This window comes from Jaculus jaculus, chromosome 8 (genome assembly GCF_020740685.1).
Source record: "Jaculus jaculus isolate mJacJac1 chromosome 8, mJacJac1.mat.Y.cur, whole genome shotgun sequence".
Classification (NCBI taxonomy): domain Eukaryota; kingdom Metazoa; phylum Chordata; class Mammalia; order Rodentia; family Dipodidae; genus Jaculus; species Jaculus jaculus.
Genome location: NC_059109.1, coordinates 52,531,295 through 52,549,543, shown reverse-complemented (window position 1 = coordinate 52,549,543; position 18,249 = coordinate 52,531,295). Strand labels below are relative to the sequence as shown.

Genomic DNA, 18,249 nt, shown 5'->3' with positions numbered 1-18,249 from the left:
GTAGATACTACAGTCTAGGCTAAGTGGTGAGGAACAGAGAGATCACAAGAAAGGTCTGAAGAAGGAAGACAGGGAAGGTTTCATAAGGCACAAAGAGCTCACATGGACTATGCAAAATGGGTAAGATGTGAAGAGCATAAGGAGGTACCAAGGCAGATACTTGGTTGCCTACCAATCATTTGTTCACTCATCTTGGCAGAGTCCCAAAAGTGTTCCCCTATCTCTTCCTTCATGAGTCCATGAATAAATACCAAACTACCCTAAACCAATCATGCTGGTCCCATATAGGAACTGATTTCAGCTGAGATCTGGGATCCTAGCTCTGGTCAGTGAGTTAAGAGAAGTCTATTAGGGTTTGATAGATTCCTAAATGAGGGGGCATTAGATATAATAACCTTTTCCTCTTCAAAATTGGATCCTGTATGCATGCACTATGAGAAGTGACACCAGACATGGTTCAGTACTTTATGGAGAGAACAGAAAAAGAGGAGAGAACCTGGGTTCTTCATGCTGTGGCTGAGCCTCTACATCAGTCATCTCCAGAACAGTTCCACCATCTTGACAATAATAATATATTTCCTATTAGGTAAGTCACACTGAATGTAGTTTGCTTACTTGTATCCATGCTACTTTAATTAATTATATACCCAAAACCATTCTTCCTTTCTTAGTTAGTACATAACCCTGGATTTATTCAATGTCAGCTCAAAGGTCTTATTTTTAGACACCACTTGTTAAGTGTGCCATGTGGCAAAGTTCTTATCAATAAGATGTCAACAGAAATTTCATATGACATGTTCAAGGTAGCATCTCAAAAGTGGGCCACTGAAACTTCTGTCCAAGCAACTCAAAGTCTAAGCTACTCAGAAGCAAACAACCTGACGTGATGCTCACACAGCTACAATAGTGGCACACAGCCATGGTGGGTAACCAACTGCTCTTGGGTTGGCTAACAGATCCATTCAGTGGAAAGGAAACCATATCTGGAATTGGGAAACAACTCAGAATTACATCTAGATAATGATTTTGCTTTCCAATGTCAAGCTCCCACTAACTTTGGGCTGTAAGAGGGTCCCTTTAAATTCTCTCTAAATTAATAATGGTTATCCCATTTAACCAATGCTGACTTTACTCTCTGTTGGAGAATCTCCTTCTCTTTTCAGACAGGAATGGGACCTGATGAGATAAACGACCCAGCACATTTCACCCCGGCCCCAGCTGAAACCACAGAGGAATTGGAGAAATGAACAAGAGTGATGCTTTCCCAGTGAAACTGATATCAGCACAAGGGTAAAGGAGGTAAGAAACTGAGGACACTCAACACCTACCAAAGCAGAGATCCAGAGGCTCCTAAGAGCCTGTTACTGAAGTAGACTTAGAATGCATACAACATGGCTCAGGGAATTTTGCAGAACAGGGGGTGGAAAGAATGTTAGAGATACAAGTTGGGACATTATGCACAGAGACAATGCCTCTCCCCATAACTGACTGCTGCCCCCACAGTGCATGACCCACAATCCCCATAGGATTGGCCTGCATCCCCAATGAGGAGGGCCTCTTCAGAATAGGGGGAGGATGAGAAAGAGGATGGTACCAGTATGCATTGTTTATATATTAAGTATGTCCACATCTAAGCAAAATAAGTTTCAAAAAAAAAGGCAAAAAATAAGTGGGCCACTGAACCTGCTATATATAAAACATTTTTTTAAATGAGCAACTAAGACATTCCTTCTCACTCTCAGAGTTAAAGATTAATGGCTGCAGCTACAGCAGTTACAGGATAAGTAAATGAAACCTACATGCAGAGAACTGCAGAGGAGAATGTCAACCACTACAACTCTGCTAACTTTGTGATCCACACTAGTAATTCATGGTTGTCAGGCTACAGACTTCATATATGTGCAAATAATAAAAAAAAAAAATGCTTTACATATCTAAATCTCAGTTATTTGGAACCTTCTGTTACACATAGGCAAATCTAATCCTAACACAAGTACTTAGGAAAACAGTGTATCAGGCTGCAATTAAAAAAAAATTAACACAAATATTAACACAATTATTTGTGTTCATAGTCTGATAAAATATAATTGCTTAGCCTTAAGTTTGGCCAACTAGGCCAGATGACTGAATGGGTGAAATAGTGGCAAGTCTGTTATGGAGGAAACCAACCACTCTTTACTTGGACTGGGAAACCTGCTTCATGGGAGGGAATACATGTCTGTTACTGAAAGCCTAATTAAAAGTCTATGGCAGGGGAGGTCATGAGCCCTAGAAGTATAACTCCTGCTCTTGTATGGCCAAATGCCCTATAAAGTTCATACCCATATATTAATGCTTCTATCACTTTTGGTTTGAGAAGCTTCTCTTTTCAGATAGGTGATGACCACTGGGATGACCTAACAGGCACTGCAGTGCCGAGAAGTGACAGAGGAGTATTCAGTACTGAAACATCTCTATCATATTTTCCAAGGCTCAGGAACCATCGCAGAAGAGGCGGCAGAAAGAAAGTAAGCACCAAAGGAAGGGTATGACTGCTTATGATGCAGTCAGTCAGATACAAATTGCTTTTGATATCCATGACTTCACAGTGCCTAGCACTACCTTCACAAGAACCTCATAATAGGAGGAAAAGATGATGACATCAAAATAAAAGAGAAACTAATTGAGAGGGGGAGAGGATATGATGGAAAATGAATTTGTGAAGGAGAAATAGGGGGAAGGGAGAGAATTATGATTGATTATAATTATGAAAGTTGTCAATAAAAAGTTTAAATATGTAAAAAAATTAAAAGTGTTATATTAAATACACAAAGGCAAGATAAAAACTTTCTAAAAATGTAGCAGTAAACATGAACAATAAGAAACTGGTCACATAAAATTTGAAACATCATAATAATAAAACACTACACATCCATTCATAAGCAAAACCCTACATAATATCTGGATAGAAATGGTGGATTCTATTTTTTAAAAGAAATTACATACATGTATTCAAAAAATCTCAGAAGAATATACAATAAAATATTAACAAAGTTTATCTTACTCTTGTAACATAATGATTGAGTGTTCTTTCTTCTTTATATCTTTATGTCTTGATTTTAAAAATTGCTAATCTATGTAATGGGGAGGTAATATGATTGAGAATGGAATTTCAAACGGGAAAGTGTGGGGGTGGGGAGGGAGGGAATTACCATGGGATATATTTTATAATCATGGAAAATGTTAATAAAAATTAAAAAAAAAATTGCTAATCTAAAGCTGGGTGTAGTGGCCCACACCTTTAATCCCAGCACTTGGGGAGACAGAAGTAGGAGGATTGCTGTGAGTTCAAGGGCACCCTGAGAATATATAGTGAATTCTAAGTCAGCATGGGCTACAGCAAAACCCTACCTTGAAAAAAATTTAATAATCCACTAAATTTATAATTTTTTGAGAAGTAAGCCTAGTTTTTATTTAGCAGATTACTGTTTCATTATTTTTTAAGTTACATGTGTTTTGATACAAATATTTCTAGCATCTCCAACATGATTTTCTTTGAGGTATACATATTAAATAAATTTATAGCGTATACAGAGAAGGTAATGAACCATGTCAGGTTCACTAAGTAAGCACGGACTGAGTAAGACTGGGCAAAAATGAAAGAAAGGACTCTGCCTATTTCTCACTAGAAAACTTAACCACGTAAGTAGAAAATCCAGTATATTCTCAGTTACTACTGTATTTAGCCAAAGAATAAATGATCATCCTTGATGAAAATACAATAAGTAAATAAGCCTTTCTACACATTTGGTATCTTGTGCCACTTCATCTGCACTTTAAATGGACCTAACAATTCTTCCACAATTCTTTGTTCATTTTAGATTAAAAACTACAAAACAAACAAACATCTCCCTCAGTTTAGGTGAGTCACTAGGTGATAGTAAGATAGCTATGGTTTCTCTCTGCCCAGTATGCCTTCCTTCTTTTTGTTCTGCTTGCTTTGAGGGGACCATTTCTCCAGTCTAAGTAGGTCTAATGGCAATGTGTACAGAGACAGGGAGACCATGCCATTCAGAGAATGGATGGTTCAAGAACAAGCACAGGAGGCAAGACTGGCCAAGCATATCCCTCCTATGTGGTCTCTGCTAAAAGCAGCAAGAAATACTTCAGGTGTTCATTTTGGGTGCTGACATGGTTTGATTCAAGTATCCCCCATTAACTTAGGTGTTCTGAATGCTAGGTTCCCAGCTGATAGAGATTTGGGAATTAATGCCTCCTGGAGGGAGTGTATTGTTAGGGGTGGTCTTATGGGTGTTATAGCCAGTTTCCCCTTGCCAGTGTCTGGCACACTCTCCTGTTGCTATTGTCCACTTGATGTTGGGTAGGGGTTGATATCTACCCTCATGACATCATTTTCCCTGCCATCATGGAGCATCCCCCTAGAGCCTGTAAGCCAAAATAAACCTCTTTTTTTCCCCACAAGCTGCTCTTGATTGGGTGATTTCTACTAACAAGGTGAACCTGACTGCAACAGTGAAGTAGTACCGAGGAGTGAGATTGCTGCTATATACCTGACTGTTTCTTTTGCCTCTGGAGCTGATTTTCAAGAGGAGTGTGGAAGTATTTGAAACCTTGGCCTAAGAGATGCCTTGCAGGGCTGTAAGTACAGCATTCTGGTCAGAGTTGAAAGACCTGAATGCAGTAAGAACTATAGACTGTGAGGTTTGGCTTATGAGGATGAGAAAGAGCTTTGCTTGGACTGGGCTAGCAGTTTTTGTGAGAAGCTTGCTGTTAGGCCCGTGTCCTGAGAAGTTGTGCAAGGTTGCTTTGCCTAGAAATGAACTGGTGTGAGGAGAGGGATATGGCACAGAAAGAAAAAAAAAAATCTTTGGGTGAACTGCTGCCCATTCAGCTGCAATCAATTGAGATATTACAGCCTTTGAGATTTGGCCAGTTGACCTGCACTGGGGCAACAAGAAGAATGTAGACTATTTTAAAGGGATCTGAGTGCTCAAGGACTGTCCTGTTCTTCAAAGTCTGCTTTATCCCCCCCTGGATTAACAAATTGGCACACTAAGGCTGGAGAGATGGCTTAGCAGTTAAGCATCTGCCTGTGAAGCCTAAGGACCCCGGTTTAAGGCTCAATTCCCCAGGACCCATGTTAGCGAGATGCACATGGGGGCACACATGTCTATAGTTCATTTGCAGAGGCTGGATGCCCTGTCTTGCCCATCCTCTCTCTCTAACTGCCTCTTTCTCTCTCTGTTTGTCACTCTCAAATAAATAAATAAAAATAAATAAATTGGCACCCTATCTGGAATTAAGGAGTAGAAGAAATGCAGGAAAGAGGTCACACAGTCTTGTGTTTTGGATATGGCCATGGGCAGTATGAAGCAGGTTTGCTGGTTGCTTGCATGGAGACCCCATGGGGCCATGAGGATGAACCGTGGGTTGCAGTGGAAACCCAGTAGAGATGCTGGGACCACGAGATGGCTGCCAAGGAAAGCTGTTGGCCTTGGATGAAGTTTTACAGGACTGTGAGTAGCCTAGCTGGTGGGGTGGAATTGGAACTCCAGAGACTTGTTGCTGGTTAGAATTATCAGACTTGGAGACTTGTACCTAACTAGAGTTGTTGGACTTGCAGCTACAGAGTTTGATGTTTTCTCTGGTTGTTTTAAATCTCGTATTGGTTGAATATTGCTTTGCTATGCCCAATGACGTCTTTTGCAGTCTGAATGTTTATTCTGTGCCATTATGCCTTTTGGGGGAATTTTTGGGGATTATGGCTCAGTTAAAAGACCTTGGACTATGGGGATGTTTGAACATCATTGGGATTGATAAAAACTATGGGCACTTTTAAGTTGGACTGAATGCATTGTATTTTACATCATGTATGACTATCAGCTTATGGGGGCCAAGGGCGGGATGTGGTGGATTGATTAAGGTGTCTCGCATAAACTTAGGTGTTCTGAATGCTAGGTTCCCAACTGATGGAGATTTGGGAATTAATGCTGCCTGGAGGAAGTGCAGTGTTGGGGGCGGGCTTATGGGTATTATAGCCAGTTTCCCCTTGCCAGTGTTTGGCTCACTCTCCTGCTGCTATTGTCCACCTGATGTTGGCCAAGAGGTGATGTCCACCCTCTGCTTGTGCCATCATGGAGCTTCCCCCCCACTCCTGTAAGCCAAAATAAGCCTCTCTTTTCCCCACAAGCTGCTCTTGGTTGGGTGATTCTACCAGCAATGTGAATCTGACTGTAACAGATGTCCAGGTGAGAAGACAGACAGGACTACTGAAGGTTCTAGTTTCCACTATATGGAAATAGGCTATTTGGAACAGGATTAAATGAAGCAAAAACATACCAGAAGAGACCATCAAAACTAAAAAATAGAACACATGAGATCACCATCATAAATTTTAGGGCCCAAGACCCAGCAGCATCAGAAGTTACTCTACTTTTAGACCTTCGAGTTCTATATGAAACAACAAATCCTCTACTATGCCTCAGCTGGGTTTGTCTCTTAATCCCAGTGGATTCCGGGCACATGTAGTTTGTATTTCCAAGTTTTATTCACTCTTAGAACACAAAAACCATCTACTAGGAATCCACAAATGCCTTAAAGAACTCCTTTCCTCACCAACCTACTGCAATGATTCTAATGTTATTAAAAGAAATCATGATCTGTCTTCAGCATCTGGCCACAGGCAGACCTCTCTAGCATGCCAAGGCTGAGCCATCTCTCATAGTGAGTGAGAGCCTCTTACTCCACAGCTCCTAAGGAAGAGTTCTGCCCTAGTTCTCCTCTGGCTTGGTCTTCTTCCCACACTCTGATTCAAGTGTTTCCCAAGGAGTTGTCTTTGGCTTTCAACCCTGTTCTTCTGCCCTCTCTCCCCTGGAAAACTTGTTCAATCTAATGTTTCCAGTAATCACCTCAAAATAAAAGACTCCCAAAGCCATGTCCATGGTACTTGTTTTCTACAACCTTTACTCATGAATCTTGATTCTGGATTTCACTCCTACATTTCTAGATGTCCTTGTCCATATCCTATTTGAACTCAACAAGCCTACTTGAAACTTTTTATATCTTCTATTCTGGAACAATTTCTTTTTCCACATTGTCTCTAAGTCAATCAAAGTACCACCAGACTCCTGGTGACCTTCAAATTAAGTGTTGCTGAGGCTCCAGCTGAGATGTTCTCTTGATTCTATTTACATAACATCTTTCGAATAGGTTCTTTCCCTTTCTGCCTCTCATCTGTCCTCAGATTCTCAAAACACACTCCTAGACTGTTGTCATTAGCTACCTCATTCATCTTCCTGACCTCTCTCAATTCCAAGTTCTCATTTATTGAAGGCCATACCTGATCAAATTATCTCCTAGCTCAACAATCCTCAACAGTAACTCAGGAGAAAGGTCCTCAGGCTGGCTACAAACTCTTTTACAGGTTTCTTTCAAAGTTGTTTTCAAGAATTCAGTACTACATGCAAACAACCCCAACTTGTTTAGTACCCATCCCAATCTGTCTTTGTTTGCTTGAGTGAGCTCCTCTGCACATCTCCTCATGACTAATACTACCATCCCTCAAGGCTCTCCAGAAATGCCAACTCTTTGATGAGGTCTTCTTTAATCTTTCCTGCTAGATATAACTTCCCCTTTCCTTTGAACTCCCATAGCTGGAGTACACTGTTCCTCTCCCTTGAAGGCAAGAATCTCATTTCACTCAGCACTGAACACAGGGCTTTAGCTGACAAAAGCTTGTTGGAGTCATGAATGCACTAGGAAGTCTGCACTCAACCTCCCCCTAGCACAGGGGCATGGTCAGTCCTAGCCAGCAGGCTTACTAATGAGCTCTATGACCTTGGGCAAGTTACTTAAGTGTTGCGATGAAAAATTCCAACCTCCTCATCAAAATGGGAATAAAACAAAACCAAGTAAACAATGTTCTGGGATGGTCTATCTAGCCACTGCTTGGTCCCAATTAGTGCAAGCTCCCTTCCCATTCCTTTCTTTGCACCACTACTTCCTCATATGAGGGCTCCCCAAATGACCCAGTACAGGATATGCAAAGGATCAGACAGTGGATGAGTATCCCTGAGCTCACTGTACAACCAAAAGAGTGATCCCTACCAGGGTAGTACAAGTGAGCCAGAAGATGCTTCCAATGAATCTGCATGTTTTCTGTCCAATATCATCAGGAAACTGATGAGCTACTTTATTTCATGTGGGAAATTGCTGCAGTCAAGACTGAGCTTATCTGGAAGGCTGCATCAAGGAAGTAAATATAAAGTGAGGCAAATGGAATGAGAAGCTAAGGCCATTTCTTTAAGTCTACTATCTGGAGAGAACAACAGCCAATTACCTTCTCCAACACAAAACCACCTAGTAAGGCTACTGGACTAAAATTAATTTTAAATTCCTCAAAACTATTTTTCATAGTTTTTCCCTGAAATAATTAATACAGATAACTAAAATTGTTTAAGCCTGGTAAAGGGAAATTAGGACAAAATAGAAATAATAATGGCAGTCAACATCACTGACAACTTATATGCTAAAAATATACCACAGCATTTAATTAGTGCTACAAGGCCTCTCTGTGGAGACAGAATATAATTTCATGGATTACAGATGAGAATGTGAAATGCTTCGAAGTAGAATCCTCACTGTAGTCAAAACTTTGTATTTGATTCTTTTATCTAGTTATTCACTACTTCCCTTCATAAAGTAGTGACTCCATTTAGAACTGTCCTACAGATGAAACAAAATGACAAGTAACCTTGACCTGATACTGAAAGGTTTATACTTCATGTCAGAATTACAGTCTCCCAAGTCAAATTGTTTAGAGATGAATGGAATTCTCCTAATCATAAAATGTGGTCAATAACAGTGGACAGAGTGCCAACATTGGCAATGACTTCCAGTGCTGCTGCCACATCTAGGTTATCTCTAGAGGGAATTTTCAATGGTAACCTATGGTATTCCTTCCTATTACTTCTAACCAAATTGCTTTCACAATTCTTAATGTCAGCCATTCCTCAAATGACTACCAATGCCTTGACAAGTCTAAGGGAAAGCCAAAAGTATCTATGGCTGTCTTGACTGTATCTGCCATAGACACTGTCAGTGTTCATTGGCTAACTGAACACTTTCTAAAATCTCTGGCTTTCTTTTCACATTACTAAAAGACCTATTAACCTACTCCAAATTCATTTTCCCAAGCACAAAGTACTCTTGCAAATGTTATCCAATATTCCCTGTAGGGTAGTCCTGTGAGAAGTTTCATTTTAAAGACTTGGAAAGTAAGGTGCAAAAATCAATAGAATTTTCCAATACTTCAGAACATTGTATGTATGGAGTATAGGGTCAGAACCTAGGTTTTTATATTTCTACAGAAAAGAAGGAAGGAAAAATAATCACTGGATATATAACTGGCAATAATAATACATAATATACATTGAAGAAGTTCACTAGAATAGGTCCCTAAGGATAAGAAAGAACAGGACTCTGGAGACCTGACATCAAGACCTAGCACAACACATAGCAGGTGGTGCATGAGCAGGAATAAGTAATTATATGTCCATTGTAAGGCTTGGTTCACATGCTATTAACCATTGTTTCTTCATACAACTGAACTTTTGTAAAACATTTTTTAATATTTTATTTATTTATTCACTTATTTATTTGAGAGAGGCAGACAGAGTGAAAGAAAATGGCTCACCTGGGTCTCTAGCCACTATAAACGAACTCCAGACACATGTGCCACTTTCTGCGTCTGGCTTCTGTGGGTACTGGGAAATTGAACTTGGGTCTTTATACTTTATAGGCAAGTGCCTTAATTGGTAAGTCATCTCTTCAGCCCAACAATTGAATCTTTTAGGATCCAGATTGCCTATAAGTATTCCTAATCACAATAACTAGCACCCAGTCTTTCAGGGCAAAAATACTAAACTCCTCCCAATGACTCCATCAAACTAAAGTTGTTCAGGATAGCACTGAAACCTTTTGGCTCAGAAAACTCCATAATGTGGCCTCGTGTCAGATATTTCTTTACAAGGACCCTCCAGGCCTATCACAAGTTCCTTCATGCATGCACATACTTCTGAAGTTTCTGCCTCCATCACTTTGCATGTGCTATGAAGCTCTCACAAGGTACACTTACTACTTCTCATCACCTGGCTAATTCCAATATGTCCTGTAAAACACAATAAAGGGATTCTGGGAAACCTTTCTCACATGTCACATTTTCAGGTAGATTTAATGCTTGAGGCTGTTGGCTATATATGCCTCTATACCATGATGTACAATAAAGCTTTCTGAAAAAGATATCTGGGCTTAAACAATGTCTACTAATCACAGGTAGCCAATGATACTTGAAATATGGGAGTTCAGGGCTAGTGGCATGGTTCAGTGGCAAAATGCTTCTTTGGAATATGAGAGGTCTTGGTTTAACCACTAGCACTTTTAAAAATGAAACAATAGCCGGCGTGGTGGCACACGCCTTTAATCCCAGCACTTGGGAGGCAGAGGTAGGAGGATCACCGTGAGTTCAAGGCCACCCTGAGACTACATAGTGAATTCCAGGTCAGCCTGGGCTAGAGTGAGACCCTACCTCAAAAAAAAAAAGAAAAAAAAGAAACATTAAATAAAACAAAACACTTAGGAGCTGGGGAGATGGCTTAGTGGTTAAGGCACTTGCCTATGAAGCCAAAGGATCCAATTTCAACTCTCCAGGTTCCACATAAGTCAGACATACAAAGTGACACAAGCGTGCAAGGTCACACATGGACACAAGGTGACACACGTCTAAAGTTCGACTGTAGTGGCTGGAGACCCTGGTATGCCAATTCCCCCCCACACACCCTCTCTTACATAAAAAAAAAAAAAAAAAGAACAGTCTGTTGGACTTGCCTCAAAAAAAAAAAAACCACTTAGGAAATGTGGCTAGTTCAACTAAGAAACTAAATTTTATTATTAGTTATTTTACATCTAAATTTAAATAGCCATCTGCTGCTTGTAGCTATGATACCAGATAGTATAATTCTAGGAAAACTGTCAACTCTTGACAGGACTGTGCTTGGGCATGTATTTATTTCTAGCATGCACCACAAGACCTGGCATGGAGAGGAGTCAGTGTTTGTTGAAAGAATACACGAATGTGTAAATGTTTATAAACACTTCTTACACATTACTGCGCAGTGAATCCAGCCCATACTCCAAGTATCCTAGATCCCAGTACCAAATCTGGCCAAATCTTGTCACATCTTGTAAAGAACACCTCATTAACTAGCATGGAAAAACTCTGGGTAAGTCACTTATTTCTACTCTGGGCATTCAGCTTCACAATCACTCTCAAATGAGTTCCAGATGACTTCTGAAAGCACAGCTATCCTGTTCAGGAAACATTACAATAGTCAAAGCTGTATCATTTTGGAATGTCAAAATCAACATTGTTTTATAAAGCAAAAGTTAATCTTTTTATCATGTTTATATTTATATGGAAAATAAACTCTCTTGAATGCAGAAAGTACCACCAGAATATTTAAAGGCAATTCTGAAACATTCTTTGGAAATAACTTTTTGTCTCCTGACTACATTTATTTTTGATGTAGCATACAGATTTGAAGTGTGTATAACAACTTAATTTGATGGTCTCCATTGCTGAGACATCAGAATATAGACAGAACATGACCTAGCTACAAAAAACTAGTACTCAAATTCAATTTGGCCCCAACTAAAAGTCTCAGTTGGCAGCACTCTGATATATGCTTGGTCATTTGAGGTTATAAGAAATCTAAGGTGTGAAGTTTCACAAAGCAGAGATTAGCCAGGTCCCCACTACAAAAACCCTAAAGTTCCTGGGAATCTCAGGCATCAACAAAGGTAATCTGTGCCCAGTGGCCCCTTCCAGAACAAGGGAAACGTCTCCATTTTCTTTCTGGTCCATCACATATCCCACCATGGTTGAGCACCCCCTTTTTCATGTCCTTTCAATATATTATTATTTCTGTAAAGGGAGACTAATCCTAAACTCTAAAACGATATGTGACAGAAATGGAAGCAGCTTGATTATAGGGAGACAGTGGAAACTTCAAACAAAGTTAGCTCCTTTGTAAGCCAACTGAAAATTCTAACCAAAAATCAATAACACCACTATAAAACAAGTATTAATCATAGAAAAATACAAAAGCATAAATAAAATACAGCATATCTTTAATCCTTTAACCCCAAAGTGATACTTGGTATATATACTATTGCATGTTTTTCTGTTGAAACTTTAAAGTAATAAAATAGCAGCTAGCATTTACATAATGTGCTGTATTGTACACTATTCTATGCATTTAATAATATTAATTCATTCTGTTTACCAGAATACACATGAGGGATTATTATTACTCTCACCTTCTAGACAAAGAGCTGAGTAGATACAGGCTAAGTAACTTGACTCAGTTCTCAAGCGTGACAAATAATCTGTTCAGTTTTTGCGGTGGGAGCATTAGGCCCAACTAAGTACTGTGGGAAGAAAACTTTCCGCTTAACTTCATTAAATCTTTAGCTGCTATTTTTTTTAATGTGGTTATTTCTTTAGTTGCAAGCAGAGAGAGAGAGAAGAGAGTAAGTCAAAGAAAACAGTTGTACCAGGGCCTCCAGCCACTGCAAACAAACTCCAGGTGCATGTGCCACTTTGTGCATCTGGCTTTAGGTAGAATACTGGGGAACTGAACTTGGATCCTTACACTTTGCAGGCAAAGTGCCTTAACTGCTAAACCATTTTTCTAGCCCCTGAGCTGCTATTTTAATATGTCAGGAGCACAAGCTATGTGTTCTACTTGACTTCTGTTCCATGTTCTAAGGCAGGGGCTAAGAGAGAATTCACTGGGTTCTAGAATATGAATTTAAATTCCTTCAGGGTTTGATATTCTTGATGCTCTTAATATCAAGTTGTCACCTTTCTACCTCCAAAGACTACAAATCCATTAGCTCAGGTTTTAAAACCCTATGTTAACTTTTGCTTCATACCTGATTTTACTTTCCTACCAGGATTCTAATGCATAGTTTCTAATTCTTTTATAGACCAAAGGTCATACTTGGATTATGGAACTCAAAAACATGTGAAAAGGACAACCAAAAGAGAAGTTAAAAAAATTTCTTCCATGCAAACTACACAGTGCAACTGAAAATACAGAAATATTCTTAAAGTTAAAAATACTCTTAGCCGCCAGGCGTGGTGGCGCACGCCTTTAATCCCAGCACTCAGGAGGCAGAGGTTGGAGGATCACCTTGAGTTCGAGGCCACCCTGGGACTACATAGTGAATTCCAGGTCAGCTTGGACTAAAGAGAGACTCTACCTCAAAATAAATAAATAAATAAACGAAAACAAAACGCTGTTAGAGAATTTAGCTCTTACCCACGAGCTTTCTGCTTGTTGCTTGCTTACTGTCAAAGCTGTCTCTTGCATTCTGGCTCTGGAGCATGGTATGTTATTATACATGGTTGTTACCATACGGCAAATCCTTTGGCAATGGTAATGATGCAGGAGCCCTGTTATCTCAGAATCACACTGTAATTAACTTTTGTCACTGCAGCACTGGTGCTTATAATTGCAGCCAGGAAAAAAAAAAAAGCCCTATGGAAGTAGTTTTGAGTTCTGGCTTTCAAAAATAACTTCAATAATTATACTGTTAAAAAAAAATAGAGCTTGTTCTCCCAAAACATGACTTCCTCTGCACAAAGCCCACAAACTAAGCTTTCTGGACTTCTTGAACAGGAAACATTAGGACACCTCTGTAGGAATAGCTTCCAAAGAGAGTAAGTATGAAAACACATTCATATACGTTGCTCACAGAAATACTTACAGCTCCTCTAGGAAGGGAAAGTTCTTAAATGCATCTTCTGGTAACTGAGTAATATTATTCATACTGATATCCCTAAAAAACAGAAAAGTTAAGAAAACTGTTAATATAAGTAGTAATAGTGATAAGTAGTCATAGCCTTAAAGCATTTACTGCCACAGAAAACTAATTATATGCTGATATTTTGCAAAGAAACTAGAAAAATGAAAAAAGAAGATACAACCGACAGTTACAATTTGGTCAGAATCAATGTTCAGAAAACATAGAAAAGGGACTGGGGAGATGGCTCAGAGGGCCAAATGGTTGCCACTGAGTTCGTATCGCCAAACCTCATGTAAAAAACTGGAAGCTATGGAGTGCTTCTGTAATCCCAGAATGCCTATGGCAAGATAGGAGATGGAGACAAGAGAATTTTCTGAAAGCTCATGGGCCAGTTATTCTGGCAAATGCACCAATGTAAATAAAGAGAACAAGAAGCCCTGCCTCAAATGAGGTAGAAGGTGAGGACTGACCCAAAAGCCTGTCCTCTAACCTTCACATATGGGCCATGGTACACACATACACCCTCACTCACACACATGAACATGCAAGTGCATGTGCACATAAACACACACATCATTTACACACCAAAATAAAGTTTAATTGCTGAGCCATCTCTCCAGCTCTAAAATATAACTTTTTATTAAAAAAAAAAAAGGAAGCATAGAAAACTTCAACCTTTCACTATGAACTATGCTGCACTATTTAGAAACATACCCCCATCCTAGAAGTTCCCCTTTTACATATCCTTGGGAAAAATGTCTTAAAGTACCTACAATGAGCAGGCCACTGTTGCTTCCCCGTGTTCTATAATACCAGAGCCATTTACAGTGTTGTACCTGATTTAACCAAACAGACTTACAGGTGAGAAAAGCTTCTGGATTACAAACAGGGACAATGAAATCAAGTCCTGTGTCTCTCCAGTCATATTTTCTTTAAAGCCTATAAGTCTTCCAGGTAAGAGGTATAAGTGGGTTTCATTTTTAGTCCATGAACAGATGCAGACCAGAGACAAGTGCCTGCATGATAAGTATGTAGACTGTTTCCAGTTTTCTGAGAACGTCAGCAGAAAGGAGAGAACTCACTCAGTAATGTAACTCAACAATTAGCTAGCTCAAACAGTTAACACATACTTTATTGATCATTCCCCTCTCTTTGCAGCTGCTGTTGGAATTACTTTTTATCCCATACTTCATTCATTATCAACACTGAAAGACAACTTCTAAGGGAAAGTCCCAGCATGCACTGGACCAACTGAGCAACTCCCTCTACTTCCTGGGCTCACTATCTGTGGGTATTTTTAAAATATTTTATTTATTTATTTAACAGAAAGACAGGCAGAGAGAGGATGGGCACACCAGGGCCTCTAGCTACTGTAAATGAATTCCAGATGCATGTGCCACCATGTGCATCTGATTTTACGTGGCTACTGGGGAATCGAACCAAGGCAGACAAGTGCCTTAATCACTGAGCCATCTCTCCAGCCCCAGAAGATAGTATTTTAAATCCAGGCCCCAGTGCAGCTATACCAAGCAAATGTTCTCTCTGGGGAAAGGGAGAGGGCCTTCTGTCTTGCTCATAAATAAATAAATACTTAGGCAACATACTGACTAGACAGCATCAAAATAGGAGTCAGAATAAAGAGGCTCAACTGCGACTACTGATGCATGGTGCATCTAACCTGGGCCTCTACTTGCTCATTAGTAAAATGAAGGAATAGAGCCAGGCTTCCTGGACTGACATTATTTCAACATTTTTTTTAATGATTCGCCTACAGATGACTTTTGGAGGGGGCGTTAGTAGTGGGGGACACCTTTCCTAATGAAAATATATAAAGTTCATTTTTATGGATTGTTTTGAAATCGTTTACCATAGTACAAAATGTAAAGACTACTACTTTTTCTTTATAAAACTGAATCCTGGGGCTGGAGAGCAGTTGAGGTGCTTGCCTACAAAGCCTAATGACCTAGGTTCAATTTTCCAGCATAAAGGTGGATGCACAAAAGTGGCACATGCCTCTGGAGTTTATCTGCAGTGGTTGGAGGCCTTGATGTACCTATTCATTAATTCATTCTCTCTCCCTTTGCAAAAAAATAAGTAAAATATTTTTAAAAAAGAAAAAAAAACTGAATTGTGGGATTTGTGATAGAGCACTTGCCCAGCAAGTACAACCTTGGTTTACTCCCCAGCACTGGGTGAAGAAGGGGGAGAACACAGACTGACCTTAGTCATTTCTGCTGCAAACACACTAGTCTTAACCAATAAAATCACTCTTAGGAATAAAATAAAACCTTTAGCTATACTGACAAACAAAGCAATAATCTAACATGAGTTGACAGTGATTCTATACAATATCGTACTTTTTGAGGGTTTTTAAGTCATTTAAAGAAAAAAGGGGACAACAGGTTACTGATTTATTGCTTTACAAAATGAGACATTCCTCCAATTCCCTATAACATGACATACCTGAATTCAGGTGAGTACTCACAGTAACAGAAAAACATGAATTGCTGCACCAGAAGATCTACAGAGAATGCATTAATTACCTCTAAAACACATACACACACAGAATTCTCTGGCTTTTCCCCCTCAGAGTAACAAGACATAACAGGTAGTTTTGCTGTGAGCAGTAAATGCAATTAGTGAGTCTCTGCATTTACAAACCAACACATGTTAAACACATAGCAGGGTTTTGTTTCACGCTTCAGATTCAGAAATAACACTCATTTACAAATTTTCAAAAATTTTACATCCGCAGAGAGTTTCTCTCTTTTTCCCTCAAACTGTCTGGCCTTCATGTTTAAAACACTTATGAATAAATTAAATAAGTAAGGGGGTACACTATTAGACAGTATCTCCACAACAGCTCTGGAAATACGTGGTTACAGCGTATAAGGTGGGTGGGTACTCATTTAAAATAATTAGAGCTAATGGTGATAAACAACCTACAGATGGTCTTCAGAGAAAATTTTAGACCTGACATCACCAACACTGGCAAGAGAATCAAGGTGCACAGACTTTATGAATAAGAGGTTAGAAAGGAAGCTGTGGGGGATGAGTTAAGCCAATTTGCAAAGGGAAGCTCTATGTCAGTTATTATAAATATATAAGACTCATAAGCTGCATGAATTATTAAAATGCTGAATAAAAGGAAAGTGTTACCTAGCATATGTAAAGCCCTAGGTTCAATCCCCGCACCACAAGGAAGGGAGGAGGGAGGGAGGAAAGGAAAGAAGGAAGAAGGAAGGGATGAAAGTCAGTCTTCAGCTACATATGCAATGCTAGTACAAATTAGTTCCTTCAAATTCAGAGTGATGTAATTTTACCAGCGAAGTCAGTTATCATACACAATGACTTGCCATTCTGGATTTCTACCAAGAAATAAAAATAACAGAAACAAAACAAAAGAATCATACAAAGTCTGAGTACTATCAAGTCAGAACCATAAGTAAAGGACAATTTCAAGATGACCTTACTCAGAGCCAGGCTTGCTAATCAGAAAGAGCCGGATTGGGAGCCAGATATCTCAATGTACTACCCATCATGGTGGGACCTTTGGCAGGTTCATCTTTTTTTGTTTTTTCTGTTTGTTTATTTATTTGTTTTTTTAGTTTTTCAAGGTAGGTTCTTACTCTGGCCCAGGCTGACCTGGACTTCACTATGTAGTCTCAGGGTGGCCTTGAACTTACAGAGATCCTCCTACCTCTGCTTCCTAAGTGCTGGGATTAAAGGCATGCACCACCATGTTCAGCCAGAAATTACATTTTTATAGGACAAGGAAAGACAAGTAGGTTATGATGACTTTACGATTTGGTGAAAATGCTGGGAGCAGGAAGCAACCTCAAACTCAGTTGAGATTGATGGGAGAAGGAGGAAACTTTTCTACATACTATTTTCATAACAGATTTCTTTCCTTTTTCTTTTTTCTTTTTTTGCTTTGTCTTGTTTTGTTTTGCTTTGCTTTTCGAGATAGGGTCTCACTCTAGCCCAGGCTGATCTGTAATTCACTATGTAGTTTCAGGGTGACCTCGAGCTTATGGCGATCCACCTGCTTCTGCCTCCTGAGTGCTGGGATTGAAGGCACTCATAAATTTCTTTATAGTTAAATCTATCAATCTATAACTAAGTATACTGTACACTCACACAACACAAAGCTCCCAAGTTTTTACTACAGAGATCAGAAATACAAAACCAATCACATCATTAGAAAAATAAATCTGAACACCCAAATGCCATCAGTCACTGATTTCAACATTGAGACCTAAAGGTGCAATTGTTTAATTGAAAATGACGAATCTCCCTCCTGGTTAAACTCTCATCTTCCTTCCCTCCATAAAATTCACTAACGCTGAATATCAGCACAGAGAAGATCGTATTTCAACA

General features: G+C 39.4%; 1 protein-coding gene across 1 annotated transcript in view; it reads right to left on the bottom strand.

The window, feature by feature from the left end:
• Positions 1 to 18,249, bottom strand: part of Lgr4 (leucine rich repeat containing G protein-coupled receptor 4) — a 112,617-nt gene that overhangs the window by 41,324 nt on the left and 53,044 nt on the right. The window contains exon 2 of the mRNA XM_045156175.1: positions 13,831 to 13,902. Within this exon, the coding sequence (XP_045012110.1) occupies positions 13,831 to 13,902 (72 nt within the window). The remainder of the gene's footprint in view (positions 1 to 13,830; positions 13,903 to 18,249) is intronic.